Raw genomic sequence first — 25,590 nt, forward strand, 5'->3', positions numbered from 1 at the left:
GCAGCCCGTAGGTCATCTTTTCACAAACTGATTTGTTACCATCAAGTAAAGCTGCAGTTGTCGCAAGATCTTTCACCATAACATAACATAGAGGTATGTGTCTGATCCTTCTTAAAACTTGGCATTTAAACAAAGTGTGAAGTTGGGTTATGTAAGGACTGTAACACCAATAGTCATGTTACATAAAGCTTTGTGTGCTATGAAAACTTAGGGTAGTCCAGTGAAATCACTTGCTCTATAATAACATATGTTTTGCACTGAGGAAGTTATGCTATTAAAATTCAAATTATTTAAATTATAAGTTGTTAAAAGATTTAATACTCTCCTAGTCCTGCTTCTAGATTACATAATTCATAGCTAATACATGTTACTAATGAAAAACCTTGATTTATTAAGTCAAGTATATGAATTGCTGCATCTAATTTTAGAAAATCTTTCTGTATTTTTATTGAACTGAAAAAATGTTATATATTTGACAAGCGTTACTTGAATATTTCTGATTAATGAGGCTCTTAGAGCTAAAGCAGTTTATGCAATTTCATTGGAAATTTATTGTAAGCAGTATATCATAGATTATTTTTATTATATGGATTACTCCTAGTGATTTTTAAATTCACACTTTTGATAAAAGAAAGTTTTCAAAAAAAGTAAAGATTAAAATGTTGAGTTGAAGAACCATATCTAGCCAATTGAGAAGGTTTTCTACTCCATTCTCTAGTTTTCATCCAGAGTCACCATTTCTGTTCCCATTGCTTTCTTTCCCCTGTTTTCCACCTCTCAAATCTTCCTTCCTCCCTCTGGAATTCCTAGCTGTTACGTCTGAATCAGAATCAGGCACTCCTATTTTACTCCCTGAAGTGAGTAGAAACTATGTGCAGAGCGCATAGAAAGATCCTGTTCCCTTGCAAAATACAACCTTTCTCCCTCTGTCTTAGCCAGAAGCCCAGGTCTAGCAGGCAGGGCAGGAGAAAAAGGAAAATGTTCTAAACATTTTTTAGGAATTGCAAAATAGAACTGGGAAATTGGCTACTTGGTTTTGTCTTTGTTTTGGGGAGCAGGGAGTCTGTTAAGCAAACTTAAAACTCTAGAAAAAATCAAACTCAAATAGGATTATTTTTAGCCATTTTCTTTCTGACTTTGCAAGAAGAGTATATATATATAGATAGATATAGATATAGATATAGATATAGATATAGATATATAGATACACCCTTAAAGTGTGAACTAACAATGTTTAAGTTAAAAACCTTCTAGATGTATACCAATTATTAAACTTTCTCTCTTAAACTGCTGAGAATAAGATATTTGGTGAAGAATATTAGTTTTTTCAGATCAGTTAAAGTCACCTTAGTCAGTCACAGTTCTAGTCAGTGAAAACTTCAGAAGTTAACTGAAAATACATGTTTTGTAAATTACTTTCTAGCATACATTTCCACATCTTTCCTTCAGTACCTAATTTACCCCATCGAAAGAATACTTCGTTCTCCAATAGGAATCCAGCTATAATCACATTGTTAATTGATTGTTGTAAATACCTTGAAAAAAGTTTTACTGACTCATAAACTTCTCAGTAAAAAGCACTCTTATTTTTCAGGATGTCAAATTTGGGACAATTTGACTCTGATTTTTACCAATCTAATTATACCATTGATAATCAGGAGCCGAGCTGTAATGATGCTAACATCTATGGAAACGTTTATGGATCCAGCATGTAAGTATTTTATATTGAAAAGATACCCTCTAGTTTTAAGAAGTCATAGTATTTTGCATAGGGGCTCCAGATAGAAAGGTTTCCTTGGGGGAAATGAAAGCTCTCCCCAGCATACGTCAGTAAGATACCCAGGAAGAAATGCCAGGACAGAGCAGAGAAATAAATTCAGTTCTCCATCACTGCCCTTGATTACCTCAGGCCTATTTACAGGTGAGTGACCTGTCTCTTCTTTTCAAAATATTACCTAAAACAGAACCTGAATGTAGGCTTGGAACAAACAGGAAACATTTTTCTTTAACCTGATATTTTCCAGAACATTGCTTAAGAAACAGATTTATTTCATTTAATAAACATGTATTGAGTGCCTGCTTGTGTGTCAGGAATTAAGATGGGCACTACATGCCTAAAGATAAAGAAGGAGTCCATAATATTTTCCCTCACAAAATGTATAAGAATTTATATTGGAAAGGTGGGCAATTAAATATGCAACTATAATACAGTGTGAAAACTCCTAAATAGAATCGAGATAAACATACTTCAGAATGTGCTACCTATTTGAGTTGACAATTCAACTTGAATTGAAAAGAAATAAAAAATGATAATAACTTAATATTTACCCTTTACTAGTGCCCCAAATAGTCATTTATGGTGAAAAGGGTTTGGTTCAAATTCTTGCTCTCACATTTGTTCTTTGTGACATTGGGAAAGACTTAACTTTCCTGACTGTCTGGAACTGAGATGTAAGGGCATTAACAGTATACCTACTTCATGGAATTGTCGTGAAGAACAGTTGTGAAATGGGTAGGAAAGTGTGTGTTAAAGTAAAACCACTGTGTAAATGTTGTTTTTTCACTGAACTACAGTTGGTGAAAGCAATGGACATTTCATTGCCTAAAGTCACTTAAACTTGAGTCTGGTTATACAATTGATTCTTTGGGTGTTCTTTTGTTGGTCTACATTAATGAACTTCTAGAAGGGTCAGACCATTCAGCTTTCATGATAACCAACATGTATTGAGCTTTTACAATGTGTTCAATGCTGTTATGAGCTGTATGTAAATTAACTATTGAATCCTCAAACAACCCTGAGATAAGTACTATTATTACGCCAATTTTACATATGAGAAAGCAGGGACCCAGAGAGATAAAAGAACTTTTCCAAGGTCACACAGCTAGTAAGAAACGGGGTTAGGCTTTTAGTCCAAGGTTGTTTGATTCAACCCATAACCAGGATAGGCACATAATTTATTGTAAAATCAAGACATTTTTGAGAATAAAGTGCACACTATTAATAATAATGTTGGTACAGTAGGAATAAACCAGACCATTTTAGGCAAACTAGGATATGTGGTCATTGTGCCATTCCAACCAGTTTAAGCCAAATAACTATATAACAAATATTTCAAATTTATTAATTCTTAATTTTTCTGAACACAGAAAAATACCTTGAAAGTTCCAGATGAAGGAGCAAAAGGCAGAATAAATACGTCAGGCAATGGGAACTCTTCTGTTCCAACTATGTCCAGAACAATTTGGAAATTTTTTTCACTGGCTGATCACTCCTACGGACAAAGGCAGATCGCATCTTTCACAAGCTGCTTCGTAGCTACGTGTGCTGAAATACTGCTCTAAGACTAAGCTCTATAAAAGTTAAATTTCTGGAATTTTATCTAATTCATGCCTCTATTTTTGTTGTCCAACATCAGTTAGGTTACCATAAGAATTTCAATGAGAAACAATCTATACTGCTATGTATCTATTTACCTATCTGAATACTGTCGCTAGGCAAATTTAAATGTTTTAATATACTTATTAAAAATGGGGGAAAGTATAAAGATGTATAGCATTGGCACAATCATTGCAGAATCCAACCAAAGAAAAAAAATTGACTTTATTTATTATTTATACCTTGGAAGGTAAAGAAACAATAGAAAAGTGTTAGATGACAGAGGGAGTAGATGACCATTAAGATATTTCAAGATGATCTCTTAAGTCTGAAATCTACCATGAGATCTACTAAGAGGCTTTTTCAGCTCTGTTCTTCTGTTTTACTGAAGGGAACTAGTCACTTTCTGTTTCTTTCTCCCTTCCCTTCTCCAGATGGAATAAGCACTTAGGTATCATCTGCAACCTACATTTTCAAACTCAACCAGAAAGTCCAAAAAGACAGAGACAGAGCTTCTCTTTAAGCAGGGCCTTGTGGGCCACAGCCTTGTTCCACATGCCAACCCACCCAATCTTCCTACTCCATTTGATTGCACACTATCAGAACTGACCAAATCAAGATGATAAAGAGATGGAAATTAATATAATTAAATGAGGAAAATTCATGATCATATTGTATCAGGTTGATGGCCTAACCTGCCTTAGATGCTGAGCATTTCAATCCAAGTTGTGATTTGGATGCAGGTAACATTTCAATTCTAATCCACACTGCCAGTCTTAGGCATGAGAAAAGGGCATATTAGCTGTGGTAGTGTTATAAGGTACATAAAACATAGGATCAAGTCAGTGATTTATTGTGCACATCAAACAAATTCTAGAGATTTGATCTTTTATTCAAACAGTGAATAGTCCCATTAAAACATACCCCAAATCAGAATATGATGCTGATCATCCTGTCAAAAGACATAGGAATCCAGTGGATAGTTTATAATCAATTAGTCCCTTTTTCTCTTTCTCTTGCTATCCACCCTCCTGTCCTCAAACATATGAGAGCTTATTTAAAAAACTTGTCCGCTCAATAGCATATTCATCTAAAAGCTGGGTGGCTGCTTACTAAGAAACTGAAGGTATTTATATTTAAAATCAAATTTTCTTATTTTAGAATGAACAAGAAGGAGTCTGCTCATTTTAAAAAACTTAACTATCCAATCATTCAGATAGTCATTATTTCCAATCACCTGTAGCCATTCATCTCGGTGATAGTTTCCCACTATATCTTTCCAGTTTTCGAAATGGGAAATCTATTCAAATTATTCAGAGAAAGAAGTAGATATTTCTACAGAGAGGTAACAACTGGAAAACTGTTTGTTTCAGTAAGACTTTCTCAGACCAATATTTAATCATTAGCTCTTCTGAATCCCCAGACCTAATCTTCCCCTAGTGTTTCAAGCATAGCTAATGGGACACAGTCACTGTGCACCCGCTGGCTCAGCCAGGATCTGGGAATGTTGTATAAGCCAAATCCCCAGCCACCATTCCCAAAAACACACTACCATCAATATGTTCTTACCAAGGATACTTAGAATGCCTTATTTTACTAGCTCAACTGGACCCATACATAGATAAAATGTTTCTGGGATTCCAGGCTAAATATTTTTTAACCAAGAGAATATTTTTGTTGTAACACTTGCCGTAGTGCTGTCTTACACTGTTTCACCTGATGGTGTGCGAAATACGGAACTCATAGCCTCAGGTTCCTGGCCAAGTGCAATGTCACATGACTGTATGAAATATACAGATACTTGAATATTATTCCAAATGTGCAAATAGACTTAACGATAAATTGCACTTACCTGAAAGCACATTCACCACCTGAATTACACTTTAGCTTGCCTATGACACTGGGAATCAGCTCACCATTTGCTTTCTCCCTGGGATAGAGAAACCAGCATTGGTTGATCATCAATGGAAGACCAAACATATAGTTTTGGAAAAACAAAACATCTAATAAAATTTGTAGCTAGAGATTATGTGATGGGACAAAGAGAACTGACCTGTACAGCAAACGTATTTCTGCAACCACAGAAATTGCAGTTTAGTCTTCTAATTGCAATCTTCTATGTCTGTACTGGAAGGTGAATGTTAACTCCTTTTGGCTCAGAAATAGGTAAAAAAAAAATTTCCCCAGCTGGAGTCTATGTGTTCTCTTAACAGAGTATCAACTAAGTAAAGACAAGCTTCTGGAGGCTCAGTGAAACTATAACCCCAGGCATGGGTGGTGAAAAGGGCAGCGTTGAAGAACTGGTCAGCATCCAGAGGGTTTTCTATGCACCAGGAGTGTGGCCCTTGCTTTATAGCTTAGTGACAGAAATCCTGACAAGGGCCCAGTGGAGAGGCTCCTATTAGGAAAACACAGGACTGGGGGGATATTGTTGAATTCAGTTTGGATGTTTAAGGGAAACCAAACATGAAAAAGCTGAAGGTGATCAGCACAGAGGGGATACAAACTCTTGGCCTCTTATTAATGTGTTTTCCTTGAGGAAGTGAGAGACTGGGAGATGCTGGTCCAGGGTGTCTGGAATGCTTTGGTGTAAGTCTCAGGAAGGAAAGAGCACACACATACTTAACTAATGCTTATTTATCACTTTTTGTGTGCCCAACACTGTTTTAAGTGCTTTACTTATTTCAGGTGATTTAACTCACAGCCGCCTTACAAGTTCTCTTATTACCCTCATTTTACAGATGAGAAAACAGAGGCACAGAATGTGAGGTAATTTGCCTGAGTTTACAGATCTGGGATATGAACCCAGGTGGTCAGACTCCAGAGGCCATGTATGCTAAGCACTCTCTCTACTTGGTTCAGGACAAGTCCAACCCTTGGATTACCATTGCAGGCATAGATGTAACTCCACAGAGACAGGAAGCAAAAGAAGGGCAAAGGGAAATATGACAAAAATGTTGCCAGTTGTTCTAAAGCAGCTTTTTGCAGTAACCTCAAGGTAGTTTGAAGATTCTTACAGGAAGAGAAGGTGCCTGCTAACAAAACTGATGTTTAAAATCCAACCAGCCAAAACCCAGTGTTTCTTTTGGTTTAATTCAGTTGACATTTGTTTCATCTGGAATAATGTGCTCAGTTAGAAATCATCCAAATTTCAACTTAGATCCTCTTATAGAGCTAATTAAGATGCTGTGTAATCAAGGAAGAGGGGTGTTTCGTTGGTATACTCTGAAAAGCTCCCATTGCTGTGTGGTATAGATATGCTATAACCTTACCATCTTAAATATTTGGTATACTAATCTGACTCATGAAATTGCTTTTAATAGATTAATAATTCAGAGCTATAGGCTTAGCAAAGCAGCTAGTAAAGTGTCCAGTCCCATTCCTCCTGGATTGTTTTTATGAAAAGATATTACAGGCTTGAACAATGTCACTAAGAGTATAAGAGAACTTCATTAGCATAGCTATTCAGAGTTAGCAGCATCCAGTAAAAATGATAACACTGGAAGACATGGGACTAAATGTAGATTCAAGATATATGGTTAAAATTATGGCTGTTTAACACCCGAATTTTTTTTTTTAAAAAGCCTAAAACATGAAAATTGGGTTATTTGCAGAATTTTGGGGACTGTGGACTAATGTGATCATTTTAATAGTGATTAGGTCTCTTTATTGAGATGTAGTATTAAATGTTATTGTCAACATGTACAAAGTTATAAGAGAAAAAAAGTAATTTTAATACAGACAGTGATAGATGGTGACCATGATAGTTTTTATAGATGAAGGATTTTGAGGCTTCTTTTATAGGATTAATTTTGAAATTTCACTTTCTTAAATAAGTGGCAGGGAAGTTTTAATACTAAGTCTCCATTATCACAAGGACAACAGAGACCAAGCTGACCGAATGAAGGAGTAGAGAAGGAGGAAAAAGGAAAAGATAGGATTTGGCTGGTAACAGGCAATATTTTTTTCTGTAAAAGTGTGTTTCCCTCTTCGTGAGGGTTGGCTCAAAGTAGCTGTCCATGCTCACTTCCCTCAATTCACAGAGACAGCTGTGCGGGCAGTTGATGGTGTAAGTTCCCTTTCCTCGAGCCTAGTTAGTAGCGTCTGGCATGGGTTATGGTCAAGCCAAGATGGATTGTCAACCAAATAGTTTTATTTAGGCACTGGACCACTGAGTCATCTCTATTTGCTCCTTTTCTTCTAGAAATGCTTACATTAAGAAAGTGCATATCTAGGGAAGTTCATCAAACAAGTCATTCAGATTCTTATTCATAATTCATTTTTACTAGGACTTTTGACAGTTGACCTGCTTTCCTGAGCAAATAAAAACAAAGAAAAAAAGATGAATATGCCACATAATGGTATTCATTGCATGCTACAGGGGATTCAAAAAGTATCACACTTGATTCCTGCCCATACTGAGCTTTGGCTGAGTTAGTGAATGATTAAATGGATATATCTATACCTTGGTGCTTTATTTTCCAGACAAGCTTGTTTCTTCTGCCAGGCTTACTCATTTGAGGGAGGTTGAATATGTTATTTGTAGACTTCATATTAAGATTAATGTTGGAAGGAGAGCATGAATGTCATTTTGTAAATATTTTAACACAAACCAATCACAGGAAACTATAAAATTCAGAATTCTGGACTGTACTTTTTGCTTAGCCTTAAAGACTTTGATAAAAGAAATTTAAATATATTAACAAGGACAACTCTTTATGTTTTTTTCCCCTTCTTTCAGATACAATTTTACATGATAAAATAACTTCTTACACTCTCCTTTTTTAATTCTTTCCTTTCTCTAGCAATAAATTATTTACTCAGATTGTTGTTTTCCAAATTTCTCACACAAAGGGTGAAATAAAAACGAGTAAAAGCATGGTTCAGGAAGTATTGAAAAATCATGTTTCAACAAAACTAAATTGACATCTCAAAAAAAGAAACTAAAGCCAGCTGTAGAATACTTTTACTTAGGTACTCAAAGATAATTCGATGGGCAATACTGGGGGTGGCCGGAGCGAGGAAGTCTATTCTCTATGGACCTCAATCAGTTTATGTATTATTTTTTTTCCCTATGAATCGACTTACTTTTAAAATTGTGATTTTTTTTATTTGCTGCTTTCACAGATTCATAGGGAATGTCATGTTTGGCAATTGCCCATAAAAATAAGTGAAGATGCGACATAGAGTAGAGAACAGAGCATTGCTCAGACAACTTCAGAGTCCACCACCTGAAAAGGTGTGTGATAGTGGGCCAGTCATTCCACTTCCATGCACCTCTATCTATTTTTCTTTAAGGTGGGATCAGCATTACAGTTTACCTTATAGAATTTAAATTACATGAGAAATTGTGAAGGAACATGTTGAGCACATTGTATATAACCAATACATGTTAGTTGGTATCAATCATTTTTCCAGTCTTCTCAGACCAGTTACATCTTTTTTAAATTAAAATTAAACTTTAAGCAAATAATTTATTTCATGGGTAAATACTCATTTAAACTGGGAGAATTCATGAAAGAAAAACAGTAGTTTCGTTCCTTGATTTGTCATATTTGTTTTTTGGTGTATAAATATCAGTATTTTCCTTTTCTAGACAACCTGCCAGGGAGCAGCCACAGCCTGCTTTTGCCCCACCGGACACGCTTGTGTCAGGAGACTATCTGGGACAGCCAGCATCCAACTCTGATTATTATTCACAATCTCCTTACATTGACAGTTTTGATGAAGAGCCTCCTTTGCTAGAAGGTAAGTTAAGGAAGTGCTATTCATGTGTGTAGAGCCCAAAGAATAATCGCAGTAATTAGCACTTAATGAGCACTGTCAGCGTACTGTGTACAGTGTTTATGTGCAAGGGTTCCATGTACAAACAAGTGTCTCCCAAACCGGAAACTTAAGCCACTGGAAGTTTGGCTCATGTTTGTGTGGAGAAAACTGGAGGTAGATGTGTGCTGTTGCTGGGGTTATTAAATATTTCTTCACTGTTTCTTAAATGTGGACTCCCTGGCCATGTCAAGACAACAGTGAAGATATCTTTTGGCAGGGTGGTTCATCAAAGTAACCATCCTTCCTACCCCAGTTAGCTACTTCATAATAGCGTATTTTATCTTCTGCCATATTTGCCTGGGGGCAAAGTGGGTAGCTTCTCAACTGTTTCTGTTGCTATCCTGGAGACAAGCCAGTGTAATGTCTTCCCTGGCTCATATATGAGCCTCCTCATCTCAGGCAGGCATGGCTAAGGGGGAAGGAATAGGATTCCAGTAAAAAGCTCTGTTGGGGGCAAGGAAACTGAGAGACCTTTACTGTTGAAGGCCTTCCAGGATTTCAGGGGAGCTCCATCCATGGATTGTTTTGTTTGTTTTTAATCCCTGCCACTCCATCTCTATTGCTTTTGCTGCCAAAGAATGTCAACAGGATGTCAGAAGCATAGATGCTCAAAAAATTCAAGTAGATTTAGATTTGAAAGTCAAGGAGAAATATTCACAGGTTAACTATTCTAACTTCTTTATATGTAGTCATGTGAAAAGGAATAGATAAAAATTTCCAGTATTTCACATCAGAAGATCATTGTTTGCTTCATATGAACATAGCTGGCTCCTTGGCATTAAAACATTCTTCTTTCTTCAACTTCAAAATTAAAAAGGTGAAAGATTCAAACCACTTAGAAAAGTACAGAAAATAGATATGTTCACTTTTTAGATGCCAGTTAAGTTTTTGGGTCAGTTATGTTTAACCAAATCATTCTTTTTTGCCTCTACAATTAATAATCAACACCTGAAAATTATAAACTCTTCTCATTAAATGTTTTACTTGACTCACCCACATTCCTACTTAAAAACCAAATGGTACTACTAAGTTGTCTGATTATAAAATAAATGTATATTCAATTTTGAAATTTGGAAAATACAGAAACATGAATAAAAATATAAAAATCATCTAAAATTTTGTCTCTGAGACATAGTATTAGTGATTTGATGTATTCTCTTCCAGTCTTAATTCTATTTTTCTATGAATGTGCATGTATATATATATTACATAGTATCTATACTTAAAAATGAAATATATTTCTTTGAATATGCATGTGTTTGTGAACACCTGAAAGTTGGTTCATACTTTGGATACAAAGTTATGTATTTTTTAAAAGTTGCTTTGTATTATAAGCATTTCTATACATGCCTTCTTTAAAGTCATTAAATATTATTTACAAACTGATACATAATGGCTTCATAATATTTTGTCATATAAAAGTACCATAATTTAACCAAATGATTTCACTCATCTGAGGAGTATAGGAACAAAGGAAAAACTGAAGGAACAAAACAGCAGCAGAATTACAGAACCCAAAAATGGACTAACAGGTACCAAAGGGAAAGGAACTGGGGAGGATGGGTGGGCAGGGAGGGATAAGGGGGGGGAAGAAGAAGGGGGGTATTAAGATTAGCATGCATGGGGGGGAGGGAGAAAGGGGAGGGTGGGCTGCACAACACAGAGAGGACAAGTAGTGACTCTACAACATTTTGCTAAGCTGATGGACAGTAACCGTAATGCGGTTGTTAGGGGGGACCTGATATAGGGGAGAGCATAGTAAACATAGTATTCTTCAGGTAAGTGTAGATTAAAAATTTAAAAAAAAAAAAAAAGAAAGAAAGAAAGAAAAGGGGGATTACTCCTTAACAGGATAAAACTATTGGTAAATCAAAGATCAACGCATGCTTTAAATATCCTTAATGTTGATCACTTAAAGGGTGTCAGATGATCAGCTATGGAGGTACTCTTTTCTGATAATATTCCTTTCTCTTAATTAAAAAAAAAAAAAAAAAAGCAGTTACTGTGTGCTGACCTCCAATGAGTTCTGCACAGTGGTATAGAGGGCATGTCAAAGTGTGGGCAAAGGGTCTGTTTGTTTCTACGCAGAAGATCAAGGCCTAGCTCGGATACCCAGAAAATGAACTAAGATACGATATGAGGAGGAGCTTCCGGCATCAGCACTCTCTGGAGGACTCGTGCCGGGGGATGATCATCAAAAAGCCTCCACAGGGATCCGGACGATGCTGCGGTTGTGGCTGCATCCAGCCCACCGTCTCCTGGACTTGCCATGAGAAGGAGGAGGGAGATGTCTAGGCTGGCATGTGCATACAGTGAGACAACGAATTTGACTGGATCTGTACTGTTGGAACTCAACCAGGAGTTGGGAGGGGTGCAAGTTGTAGCACCCCAAAATCTCATGACTATAGACTATCTATGGTTAAAAGAACATATGGGATGTGAACAGATCCCAGAAATGGGCTGCTTTAATTTGTCTGATGGTTCAAGTACAGTTGGAAAATATCCATCATATCATAGATAAATTTTCACAAATGCCTAGGGTGCCTAAATGGTTTTCTTGGCTTCACTGGAGATGGCTGGTGATTATAGATTTGCTTTGTTTATGTCACCGTATTCCTATTATGTCAATATGTGTGTGCAAATTAGTTAGTAGTTTAAAACCTATACATACTTAAGGTACTATACAAGAAGATATGTCAAAGAAATAATCAATCCTCCCAAGTTTCCTTCATATGCTACATCTATAGCTTTTCTTCTTCCTTCCTAATTACAAACTTTAAATAGAATTCGTGCCTCATATCGAATTTACCGAGTATCATAATTCCTCCAGGTGGTAAAGATACCTCGAGACAAGTGCTGGGCATAGAAGCCACAGGGCATAAATCTGCAAAGAAGTAAAAAGCTAACCTTTGCAAACAATATGGCTTCTCTCTCACTTACCAACTTTACATTTCCCTGTATGGCCCCGGAAGATGACTGGTTAGCCAGAGACGGGTAAGATTCCTCAAGGGAGGAACAACCTAAGACAGGCACAGTCGCAGGGGGGCCATCAGGTGAGAATTTGGGGATCAACAGAGGTGAGGCTCAGAACCTCACCCCCCCTGCTTTGAGAGAAATCTTCTGCATCCGTGGATGTCTTGCTGCCCTTGTCTAGCCTGGATTAACACTTAGTCCATAGGCACACACCTGATCATCTGATCATCTACATTTGCCTTCTTACAGCACTAAACTATGTTTTCTACCTTTATCTTGCATCTACCTACCACTTCAGCATTTTATTAAAAATAAAAATAATAATAATAATAGGAGAAATGTGGGATCAACATATAAATCAAGTACAAAAATCAAATGAATATTCATATTTGACCTGATGGTTTATAGGTCATATTGCATGATCAAAACCGAAAGTTTCTGTGATGACTGCCCTTGTACTGTTCACCATGTAAGAATTTATTCACTCTGTAAGAATTCGTTCACCATGTAAGAACTTGTTCGTTATGCTTCAGAAGATTGGAGACTGACGAGAATTAGGCTTGAGATGGATTAGTGATTGTACATTGAGCATTGACCCCCCTATACTGAATTTTATTGTTGTTAACAACCATTTGATCAATAAATATGAGAGATGCCCTCTCAAAAAAAAAAAAAAAAAAAAAAAAAAAAAAAAAAAAAAAAAAAGTACCATAATTTAAACTCATCTTGAAGTTTATTCCTTTTAATAAGTGAAGCTTTGGTGGCCATCATCATAAACATCTTTGACCTATATACAGTCTGTTCTTAGCATGAATCCGTAGCAGTGGAATTACTGGATCAAAAGTTACTTAACACTGTCAAACTGATCTTGAAAAAGGATGATCCACTACACCTTCACAGTAGAATCAGCTGCCTTTGTTAATTTGATAGGCAAATAAGCAAAAAGTAAGAAAAGTCATTGTATTTTTTCATGTTTCATGTTTTATCCTGTTCTTTGTCACATTTCCTATTGAAATCTTAAGATTTTTCTTTTCATTGTTTATTTATAGAGATATTATATGGTGAAGGTTTTAATTATTGTCTAGGATATATATTTCAAACATTTATTTCCTAGATTGTGTTTGCTATTGGATTTGTTTATGAAACATTAGGGCATATAGAAATTTTAATACTTATGTTTTCAACTCCATAGTATTTTTCTTGGTAACTTTTCTTTCCAACTGCTCTTTTTATTTAGAGTGTATTTCAACAGCTATTGATAATGCTTGTATCTCATTTTAGATTCTTAAATTTTAAAATTATCTCTTCATTTTGCACTTAAATTTTTGATTGATTGAAAATTGTTTTAAGTTAGTATGTGAAGGAAGACTTAATATTATTTTTTGTTAATGATTAACCACTTTTTCTTGTAACATCTATTGAAAATAATCTTTTCCACTTGTCTGTAATGCCTAATACAACCTCCTCTAATGTCTCCATAAGTTCAACTAGGAAGTATGCTAGATTTCCTCTCCCATTTAATACAACTCAGAGAAAAATTTCCAGGCTTTTTTTCCTCTTCGCAATTATCACCAACAAATTGCTAGTATATTAGAAGAGAGAGCATCTACTATAATCTTGCATTTTGAATCTATGAAATTTCTAGACTCTGATACAATATCTCCTTCAGGCTGCATGACTTTGTAAGCACCTCAAGCATCTTCTGTCTAAAAGATATGAAAAGGCTGTACATGGGATTTCTAGGATAAGGTGTTAAATGACATTTGCTAGTTTTTATTGAGTGTACACCAAACAGCCTGTAAAATTATGGAGCTATAATAATTAACACCCCTTGCACAAAACACATGTTATTTGAAAATGTGTTTGTTCCTTAAATATTTTGTTGTCTAAAATTGTTTGGTGGTTTTATGTAAGAATGGTAACTTTTGCTATTTGATAATGTATAATCAATATGTTAACAAATGCATTGTGAAGAATAATAGTTAATTCAAATCTGTTCAGACTAGAAAAATTACTGTGATATTTGGTACTTAAATTTGTAGCAATGTCTGATGTTTATGTTTGAAAGGCCAATGCCACAATTTGCATAGAAAACAAAGATATTAATTCATTTTTATAGCATATATATTGTATACTTTACTACCACTAGATGACAGCAAAACAATGAATTTTGCATTCAAATTTCATAGTTCCATCTTTAATCTTGTATAATAAGGTGTTATATTAGGGTATCTACAATTAATAAATACTTATAATCTAATTTGCATACCTTGTAATAAGTTTGAAAGTAAAATATTATGGAGGTGTATTTTGGTAGAAAACATAAAATCTTTTTCTTATGTAAATATTTAGAAGGCTTATGCTCATTCACTGTTTCATGACTTAATTTTGAAACATGTGCAGAAGTTAATTATGCCATCAAATAAATGGTTGAAATCAGTAGTAATGTCTCATAAAGCATTTTCCATCTGAGTTTCTTCAGAAATAACTGTTATGCTCTTTGAGAACAAAGGTATTTTGAATTAAAGGCCATTTTATGGTGGTAAATACTGAAGACATATTGTTAGCATAAATGTTTATATTGAAAATAAAGTTTGAAAACAGCATAAGCCTTAGGTGGAATTAGTTTAAACTACAAAATTTCTCATTTTTTTAAACTTTCTGCTGTTTAGAAAATCACATTAGACCTACTAACCTCATTTTAAGCTTGGTGAGCTGCTCATACTCTCCCATGTGTATGTTCATTAAGAAATGCATGAATGCTCTGTGAAAAGAAAATGCATGTTCGATGTTTTCTTTTTCTTGGATATTGTTTCTGGATTTCATCACGGAAGTTGAAATGTAAATTGATTTGCTCACTATTAATGTAACCAGTTATGTTCTGTCTTTTCAAGTTTGGGATAACAGTAGTCACCCTGAAAGTGAAATGAATAAAAGGCTATGCTTTCTGTCTTACTTCAGACCAGTGTCTGGGTGACTTTCTGAAAATGTCTAGGTCCCTGTTAGCACAAGGCCTCTGTGTCCTGGAGATCACTGAAGTCTATCCAGCATTCTGTGTGTAGAATGTCAGCTTTGCAAGGTGTTAAGGTGATACATCCCCCAGTACAAGCAGTTGAACTATACTCTGTATTTGACCAAAGATGGTTACTAAATCCTGGGAAGGTAAGTTGAATGTCACATACCAAAGATTAAGGGAGATAGTCCTTTACATGGGAGAACTGGGCTCAATTCAGAAAAATACAACCATTACGAGATTAGATGCACTGACTCAACCCCTGCTATATGACTAAAAACAAATTTTTCTGCACCCTCTAACCAACTTCTTCCTATTTCCCCCACCCCTAGCCCCTGCCAACCACTATTCTACTCTGTTTCTATGAATTTGACTCTTTTTTCCCCCTTAATTTTTGATTCTACATGTAAATGATAATGTGCAATAATTTTTTTCTCTGTTGGCTTATTTCTTGTAGTGCAGTGTCCTCGAGGTCCATCCATGTTTTTGCAAATGTCAGGTTTTCCTTCTTTCTCAGGGCTGAATAATACTCCACTGTATGCATATACTGCATCTTTATCCTTTCATGGTTGTTGAATCCTTAGGTTGTTTCCATATCCTGGCTATTGTGAAAAGTGCTACAGTGACTATGGGAGGGCAGATATCTCTTTGAGATCCTGTTTTCATTTCTTTGGATATATATCCAAAAGTGGAAGTGCTGGACCACATGGTATTCTATTTTTTAAAAATTTTCTTTATCTAAAAACATTTTTTTAAACCAATCAGGTAGCAGAGCTAAGCTGACAAGCTCCAATGCCCTGTGTACTGACCTCTGGGTCTACCTGGGGCCTGTTGGCTCTGGGAGACTGGAGTCCACAGTCTTTGTAGAAGGAGTTAGGCCCACAGCCCCAGAGGCTCCGGTGCTGCTCAGATCTCGCCAGGGGAGAGGTGGTGGTGGAGGGAGAGGTGGGGGACTGCCTGTGCCCTATTTTTAAAATTTTCTGAGGAACCTCTTTACTGTTTTCCATAGTAACTGCACCGATTAACATTCCCTCCAACAGTGCACACGTGTCCCCCTTTCTCCACATCTTCCCCAACACTTGTTTTCTCTGACTTTTTGATAATAGCCATTCTGACAGGTGGGTGGGAGGTGATATCTCCTTGTGGTTTTGATTTGCATTTTTCTGATAATCAGTGATGTTGAACATCTTTTCATGTACCTGTTGGCCATTTGTGTGTCTTCTTTGGAAAAATGCCTATTCAGTTCCTCTGCCCATTTTTTAATTGAATTGTTTGGGTTTTTTGGAAAGCATGGCTTCTTGAGTCAGATCCTCCAGTGTGGAAACCTATGTTTTCTATTACTAGCTCTGTGACTTTGGACAGATTACTTGTCTCTTAAAACCTCGGCTCTCTGATGCACAAAACAGGAATAAAATAACTAGCATCATCGCCATGTCTGTAAGACCAATGCATGTAGATCTTGCAGGGCTCACAGCAAAGTTCAGTTAAACATTCAATAAAATAACCAGCTCTTTTAGTTGAAATTCATGTACTTTACAGAAGTTTAGCTCCAACTTTTGCTAACCTCTGCGTCACTCTTATTCAAATTTAAAACAATGGGAGGGCCACCAGCTTATTAGTTCCTAAAGAGTAAAGTTGTGTTCTTCTCCTTTTTGAATGTTCTTTTTTTTCTACTGAAGATGCATATTAAATTTTATCTTTATAGGACTGGTGGAAAAAAGAAACTGATGCAGTATCAGTATTTATTGCTATACTCAATGGATGTCAGATGGTTGTGTGTTTTTTGTTTTTAAAAAGAGAATATGTAACAGGAACAAAATCTAGCAGAAGTGTCTAAGAGGTTGCAGTCAGAATTCTTTGAAAAATGAGGCATTGTAAGAAAAAAAATCAGATATTTCTAAGTGAGTTTGGGCTCATAGATTTTGAGCTCCACTGATTTTTGATTTTAGATGTTTTATTCTACCATCTGAACTCATTAAAGGGAAAAGTTAACTTGTCTTAAGAACTTAATCTTTGAATACACAGACTCAACCACATAGAACATTGACCTTATTAATATATGCATGCATGGCATGATTGCTCTTACTTGCTGAAAGAGCCGTCTCCTTTTCTCCCCTGTGCAGTTTCAGGCAGTTAGCATAGAACCGCTCTTCTCATCAGTCAGGGAAGAAGTAAAATCACCTACCTGAGATAAATATCTTGTGTATCTTGTTCAATATTACTGAAAATTATGCCATGTTTGATATAACAAGTATGTTATGATTTCAAAAGTGATAACAATGGAAAATGCAGGAAAAGGAAATATCTAAATGCAATTGTATGGGATTTTTGATCTGTTATCTATCATTTTATTTTATTTGTGGACTATAGAATGACCATTTCCCAATTTTCAACTAGATTTTAAGCTTGTGTTTGCTGCATAAGCAGCACAGGAATTCGTTTGATGGAATTCTTTCTCAAAATATTTGTTTTAGTTCACTGAGAACAAAAATCTTTTCTCATTTTTGTTTAAAGTTACTATATATTAACAGAACTTTAGATTATGAAGGCATAACAATCAGATTGAAGCGAAAAATAAATTGGTCAGATGTTAAATTTTATTCAAGAATATTATTCATGTTTATTTTTCTGTATTTATGTTTATTGTCTTCCTTTTTTTCTCATTTTTGCAGAACTTGGAATTAACCTTCATCACATATGTCAAAAAACCTTGACAGTGTTAAACCCACTGAAACCGGCAGATGGCAGCATTATGAATGAAACGGACCTTACCGGGCCCATCCTTTTTTGCATTGCCCTGGGAGTTACCCTGCTTCTGGTAATGGACAGCAGCCAAACACCAGATTTTAATATGTGTGCTTTCAAATATTATTTTTTGAAGAGGTCTTTATGTATACAGAAGAAAGGAAGTTACTTTATAAAATGAAAATTCTTTAATTCATAACTTTTTTTTGGGGGGGGGTGAGATATACACTTAATTGAACCATAGTGCCAAAAAGAAACAGCCATCATATGTAACAACAGATAAAAATATATAAATTTAAATAGAATTTCACAAATCAAATCATCAAGTCAAATTTTTATCAGAGTAGGAGATCATTTATGTCTTTCTTGTTATCCAGAAATGAATGTCAATCTGAAAATATTGAAGGAACCCATGAATTGGGGAAATATAAGACCTACATTTGATTTCTTGTTTTCTGTGACATTTCTGTTGTGACACTGGACACATCCATTTCTGTTTGCTCTTCATTTTCTTTCTTGGGTGTATCTCTAGAGTATTTTAAGTACTTTGGGATGTATGAAATGAGTCCCTTATTTTTGGTTAGGCTACTATGACTAAATTAACTTTCAAGGATAACCAGTGGTTTTATTCAACCTACATATTTCCCCAATTATTATGGTTTTCAGTGTTTTACATTTGTCGTCCTGACTTGGCCACTTGTCTTGTGTATGGGCCTTTTTCACTCTTTAAACCTGGGAGAAATGATACTGAATCACCAAAAAAGTAAAGACATAAATTTCCGAAGTTTAGAAGACATCTAGTTCATAGTTTAGAAACATATTTTATTATATTTTTCATTAAATAAAAAAAAGGAAGAAAAAGAAGAAATGAGAAAAAGTCTATGATTTTATATCAAGGAGGTAATGACAATACATTAAAAACAGAGGATGTAAAAGATGGTGGAGCCATTCTGAAAAGCATAGTTTAATGAAGGTACAAGGAGACAAACTTGGCAGGAGAATTAATACAGGAAATTGAAGATTCTAGGAAAAGACCTTAAAATAACTATTCAGTCCATTTCATCCTCTTACAGCTATCCATTTCTCATAGTCAGTTTTTCTCCCAATGTAGGTGCAATTTTCAAAAGTAGCTGTAAAATGTGTTTGCAACTAAACAAATTTTCACTCTTTATTTATTAATCACATAATACCAATCAAAATACTGATAGCTATTTAGTTTCTGCATGGTAGTGTGGCCAATAAGTATTGTATTTATCCAATACAATAGTTTTTTAGTGATAGCATCTTATTTCTTTCTTTAAGCTACAGCAAATATAAATACTCTGTAAATCAAATACTATATCACCTAGAGTTTTAATTTAGTCTCTAGCCTCCCTTCTGTCTTTGTCACAGTAATTTGATAATCCTAGATTAAGCTGCTAAGTAAGACCATGTCAATTAATCAAATAGAAACAATTAAATACATGGACTCATCTTTCTTTTTCAAGTAATTTGTAATAATAGCAGCTGTTTGTTTTTCTTTAGAAAATATTCCTGTTACCATCCGTTAAAGGAATGCATTAATCCCATTAAGATGTTTTTGTGGTATATAATGCTAGTTGCAGTTGTTTAAATATCCTCTCTTTCATTTTAAGTATGAAGAAAAAGAGGCAAAGAATTCAACTGGAAGTGAAAAAATTGTATCTACCCCTAACTTTCGTCTAGGTGTGATTTTGAACCTTCTGCGTCCTATTTCTGGGCCTTCATTTCTTCATTTTGAAGACCAAAACAATTTATCTAAGTGGTTCCTAAGATTCCTGCCATTTCTAAAATTTGGGGGAATATGTGAAAATGCATTATCTTCTGAAAGAGTTTTAAGCAAACATTAACATTTCAATTTTATCGTTAGGTGTGATTACTTCAGAGTTGATTCTGATACACATAGAGCAATAAGGGACAGAACAAACCAACCAACAAACAAAAAAACACCCAATTGGATAGTGATGAAGTCAGACTTAATTCAAAATCCATTTGAAGCCAAGTTAACCCTGTCCTGGATATCTAGAACTCAAATGTAAAGGATGATTTTATTGGCTGGTATATGCATTGTACCTGAAAATGTATAACTAAATCCAGAAACAATATCCAAACCTGTTCATTATTTCCAGAGGTATGAGGTTCAGAGGCACATATTCATCATTTTTATGATTCATGTTATTGACATAAGGCATAATACCTTCTAGGGGATTCTCTTCATATTGAAGGAGGCAAACCAAAAAGAATAGCTTCAAACACTGACACAAACCTAGTTTTACTTATTCTTCCTCTCAAAATTGTTTTTTCCCCCAAAACAATGAAGACAAGTGGTTTAAGACTCCCTTCAGTTTTTCTGGTTGATCGGAGTGTGATCTGGAAAAGGAACATGCATGGCCAATATAAAAGCATTATCAGAAAAATAGTAATGTTTTGTTGGATCAAGATACAGCAATAAAGGTGGTATGGGGAAGATTCTAAAAAATCTTGTGGTTAAAAAAAAGGAAATTCAGTTTCCATTTCAATTACAAACTCTTGTTAGAATTTGAAACAATTAAAAAATGGCAGTGGCCCCTGCCAAATTTTATTACGACTTAAACTGGCTAAACTAGCAAGAGAAAGAGATGAAAAGAGAGGTCAGAGACTGATACGGAAAGGGACACTTTTACTACCAAATCTGTTCCTTGAATCCTCTATTTACTCCACCCCATCACAAAACCGTTTGGGGTCAGGAATGTCCAGCTATGTGTCCTTTGGGTGTATGGAAGCTGCCTTTCACTATTATAACTATCCCTGCCTCAGAATTGTCCCATCCTGTTAAAATATTAAGGAATATCTAATACAGGAAAGTGTTTTGAAATTGTCACTATTTTCAAGTGGAGCAAACTCACCCAATAGAACAATGGATACATAACTGTTGTGTTTCTTTTAGCATGTCCATTAGCACTATCAGCATATTTCACAAAATAGCCGTAAGAATACAAAAGATAATCAATGCGAACTTCCTATGGCTAATGCGGGAGAGAATTTGGCCATCATAGCCCAGGAACATTTTATGAAAGAATTTAGGAGTGACCAACTTCCCCAAGTATGGAGAAAGAATTCAAAATAGCTGGACGATTTTGAACATTAAAATGGTGGTAACATTCTCCAGTAATTAACTGCAAAAGAAATACCTCTTTACTCTGTAAGACACAAGGATTTTGTGGATAACAGCCATGGAGAAGAAAAAATGACAGCTAAAAAGCTGTCTCTGAATTTATCAGATCCTTCTTTTTTTACATGATGTTCATGAAAATAGGAGTTAGCCTATTCAACTTTTTATCTAGAATTTCTAATCAGCTTAATGTAAATATAAAAACTATATGCATTCTTTCCTGGAGCGTCGGCATCCTTGGGTAACAAACATTAAAATATTCCCTGTTGAAACAGTAGTAGACTGTGACTTTCCCTGGATGAGTTTAATGGGGCTATTTCAGCTCCCAGTCCCTAGTACCTTCTGATCATGGCTGTTTTATGAGCCCTCAGAGGATCAGTGTTCTATCATGAACACTACTGACTTCCTTTAATTTAACAGTGCCTCTTTCATGATTTGTTACCAGTTGGTTTATACAAATCAGCTTTTCATAAAGTATATTCAGTTAAACTGTTAATAGGCATCATGAAAACAAAGGATTCTGTGGTCAGGTAAGTTTGGGATATGCTAAATTAAATAAAGTTTAACAAGTCCCATTCTTCTAGGACTGTTAGTGCTCCTGTAGATGTTATGGACCTAAACTTTAGAGGTGCACCACCTGGGTTCAAAGCTGAGCTCCACCACCTTACATTATTTTATGTTGGGCAAGTTACTTAACCTACCTGCACCTCAGTTTTCTTGTGTGAAATGGGTATAATGATAGTACTTATCTCATAAGGTTATTGTACAGATTAAATAATTTAATACATGTGAAATCCTTAGAATAAGACTTAAATCCTATTAGATGTTTGCTACTATTACTAATATGCCTAGTAAATCTCCGAGACTAAATTGAAATTTTTTCATTGATTTATTCATTCACTTATTCAACAAATACAGGGAGAAAATATATTCTTACTTACGTCTTATGCCCCTAGTAGGCAATCCATGATAAAAATGTAAACCTAGAAATATTTCCTCTTTTCTGTAGCTTGCTTGTGCTATCTCAAGTGTATAGATAAGCTTGTTTATTTTCAGGACCTGAATTTTTATGAAAGCCAGTGTTTCTTCCAGAATCCCAGTCTCCTGATGATCATTGTCCTACAAAGACAAAGGAACAGCACTAGGCTGATAGATTCTAAAATGCTCTCTGTCTTGTTGATGTTTTGATTTCCTCCTTGTGTTTGTTGTGTGTTCAAACTTTGTTTCCTATTGTTTTAGGCAGGAAAAGTTCAGTTTGGTTATGTGTATGGCATGAGTGCCGTTGGCTGCCTAGGGATTCACACCTTATTAAACTTGATGAGCTCTTCAAGGGTGTCCTATGGCTGCGTAGCAAGCGTGCTGGGTTACTGCCTGCTCCCCATGGTCGTCCTGTCCAGCTGTGCTATCTTCTTTTCTCTGCAGTAAGTGTCTGTGTGCGCTAATCGACCCCACATGCACAATCATTGCTAAAGCTTGCCACACCAGTGCCACAGTTAACCTGTTTCTGGTTGTTTGGGTAGAGGGACTGGGGAAATGATGGCTATTAAAAGCTACACACAGATTCAGGAAACTAGGTCAGTTTTGGCTTAGGTGCTGTTACTATTTCGATGATTTAAAAAATAAATTAAACCAAGTTCTCTTTAAAACTGGCTCTTTGCAAGTTGTCAGATTTTTCAATATGAACTATTGTCATGGGTAATGTAACAACTACAGAAAATTCACTTGTTTGGTTTTGGAAGTGCCTGGTGAACACTGACAATATGCCTCAGCGGCCGGGCTTCTTCCTTCTAGGCAGGAAGCACTTGTTCTTTCTCAGCTAGACTCCTTGTAGTGCAGGATTCCCAGGAGCCTTGACGGGGAAGGAATTTCATAGCATATATGCTCAGCCAATAGAGTTTTTTCATTACTTCCTGGGAAGTTACTGTTTGCAATTCAGAACTATTAATAAGGATCCAGTTGATATATTTCTGTTGGAAACTTTCCCAGAGCATATGCACATCACTACCACTTTGGTTGGGGAGAGAAGTAATTACATAGTCCTTTGTCACCTGCCATGCTGTAAGCCCAGTAGCCATCTGCCATCAGTGCTCATTCTTCTACATCCAAAGGAGGAACAATTTGCATTTTTTCCTTGGATGTTCACATTTTAGGTTATTAACATTATACTGGATAGGATGTTACATAAAGAATTTACCAATGCCAAAGGTAGACATTTTAGAAAAGCCTTTAATTTTTTTATTTAGATATAATCTCATATAATTTATTTTATAACATTATTGAGAATGAGTTAGGTGGAAATGCTTGTTTTAATATGGTCTTATTTTAAAGTAATGTTCTTGGAAATGACTCAAGCAAACACATACTTTATCAGCAAATAGTCAACATTTAAAACAGAGGAATACATAACCTGGCATGTATAAACAGAAAGTAGATACCTTGTATGTATAAATACAATCTGAGTTATTAGGTCTATTTATTGAGTCATGGAAAAATTCTACTTTTTCGTATAGCATGTTCTTTAGTAAGCTGTTCCGTTTATGATGCTGTTTGAAGAGGTGTTTGACAAGTTAATACAGAGTTTAGTTCTACAACTTTTATTTTGTTTAATGCTTTTGCCAAAAAATACTAGCATTTAAAAATTCTAAGTTTTAAACTATTTCCAGCAAAGTTGAGATTTGGGGCATTTTAAATGAATTTAGATTATTAGAGGAAGAGAATAAAAACAAAAACTCTTGGATTTGGAGAATCTTCAGATGTCTGGACTTTTCTTCTTTAGATTTTCATTCTGAAATGATAGAGGATGTTTTAAAAATATTTTAAATTACATTAAAAGAGAATAAGCTACCTAAGACCATGATACTGAAATTTCCCTTTCAGACATATTATATCATTCAAATTAACCATATATAATTTTATATTTTGTTCACAAAAACCTGTACATTAAATCCCTCTGGATATTATTCCTAACAGATACTAATTAAACCAACAAATGTAATAATAGAGTGTTTTACAAATATCTTTGGTTTATTTATCATCTAAGGTACTATAAGCTCTACAATATAGTTTTTCACTTATTTTGCTTTTGTTTAATTATTGAAAGTAAATATTTCTGTCATTCTCCCAAATAATAAATACAGTTCTCAACTTCAGTTTGTACCTGTATCAAGTGAGGCAATGCATTTGGTGGTGGAAGGAGCAATGGGCTGGTAGGAGATAGGAGGTGGTAACCAACGCCCACTCTACTAGAGTTTTCATCAAGTCACTTCATTGCAATGAAGTGCTGGGGACTAGATAACTACTGACATCTTTCCTAGCTCTTATATTTTATTTCCCTAAATAACACATTCTGTTATGCACACAAGAAAAGAAATTCACTCTTACTTTATTCACAAGGGAGCTAGACTTAACTACCTTATTTGCCCATTTCTTCTTAAAGAACCAATTATCTCCACAGTTATTTTTTGAAGATACCAATCTGAACAAATGCATTTCAATACTCTAAACAATCCACAGTGGTCTGCAAGAAGGATCCTCAGTGATGAGGTGAGAGGTCACACACAAATGTGCCTTCCTCTCCCATGTGTTCCCTCCTTGGGCGGTGGCCGACTGTACTATCTTAGACCAAACCCTGGGAATGGACCCGGGAGCAGTGGGGATAGACACTCTACTGGTATGCAAGTCCAGTTATCTTTCTGTGCACACTGTGGGAAATTTGGAAAGAATATGTGGGGGAAAGAAATCGATAGCTATAAAGTAAGTATTTAAACATGGTTTATTAAAAGAATGTCAGGAGTTTGGATTTGAATGTTGACAGATGAGAGTGACTGCAGGTGAATTTTTCTGTTTCTGTTCTTTCAAGTTTTACTGAAGAATTAAATGTTTAGCCTCTGATGGTGAATTTGACTCAAAAATTTTCTTCCTGGCCATGTCCTTTGAGTTCATATAGCTCCTCACCTTAACATTTAGAAATGGACACATATTGTACCAAGGGCATTTCAGAGGCCGCTCCATTTAATCATCTCATTTTCTCCTGGTGAAAGGTCGTCATCTCTTTTGCCTTTGTTGTAGGGGCACCTTTGGAACTGTGCTGGCCCTGGTCATCATTGGCTGGTGTAGTCTGTCAGCTTCCAAAATCTTCATTTCAGCCTTGGACATGGAAGGACAGCAGCTTCTCGTTGCCTACCCTTGTGCCTTACTTTATGGACTTTTTGCTCTCCTCACAGTTTTCTGAGGAGTATTTGAGATACTGTTTACAAAATTCTGTTTGTTTGCTATTCAGATTATGCTGGAAATGTGTTAGCATTCGAACATGGTAATATGATTTCTGTTTTATTGCTGTTGAGAGAATAACAAGCAGAGAGACAAAACCATTTCAGGATGTTTCTGTAATAACTTGTTTGGTTTGAATGATGTTTTGCTTTTCGGTTTGGTTCAACAAAACATTTTAAAACACTTAAAAATAAAAAGGGATTTAGTTGTACCAATGGA

The 25,590-nt window shown here is 35.5% G+C and overlaps 1 protein-coding gene across 3 annotated transcripts; it reads left to right on the plus strand.

Annotated features, from left to right (window-relative positions):
* On the plus strand, positions 1 to 25,590 carry YIPF7 (Yip1 domain family member 7). 3 transcript variants are annotated; one of them, XM_037002517.2, is made up of 7 exons: positions 23 to 93; positions 782 to 857; positions 1,595 to 1,711; positions 8,973 to 9,124; positions 17,861 to 18,006; positions 22,342 to 22,523; positions 25,171 to 25,590. In XM_037002517.2, exons 3-7 carry the CDS (start codon positions 1,596 to 1,598, stop codon positions 25,331 to 25,333), a joined length of 759 nt encoding a protein of 252 aa, XP_036858412.2. In that variant the 5' UTR covers positions 23 to 93; positions 782 to 857; position 1,595; the 3' UTR covers positions 25,334 to 25,590. The 3 variants fall into 3 exon arrangements, with proteins under 3 accessions (XP_017530335.2, XP_036858412.2, XP_073093783.1); XM_017674846.3 differs by lacking the exon at positions 782 to 857 and having other exon boundaries at positions 1 to 93; XM_073237682.1 differs by lacking the exon at positions 22,342 to 22,523.

The sequence above is a fragment of the Manis javanica genome, chromosome 5 (genome assembly GCF_040802235.1).
Source record: "Manis javanica isolate MJ-LG chromosome 5, MJ_LKY, whole genome shotgun sequence".
Taxonomy (NCBI): Eukaryota; Metazoa; Chordata; class Mammalia; order Pholidota; family Manidae; genus Manis; species Manis javanica.

Bases quoted from the DNA above. Each gene is read 5' to 3' on its own strand.
- YIPF7 (XM_017674846.3), top strand. From the start codon at position 1,596: ATGTCAAATTTGGGACAATTTGACTCTGATTTTTACCAATCTAATTAT. The intron at 9,125-17,860 runs GTAAGTTAAGGA...TCATTTTTGCAG, and splicing joins AGAGCCTCCTTTGCTAGAAG to AACTTGGAATTAACCTTCAT. The intron at 18,007-22,341 runs GTAATGGACAGC...CTATTGTTTTAG, and splicing joins TGGGAGTTACCCTGCTTCTG to GCAGGAAAAGTTCAGTTTGG.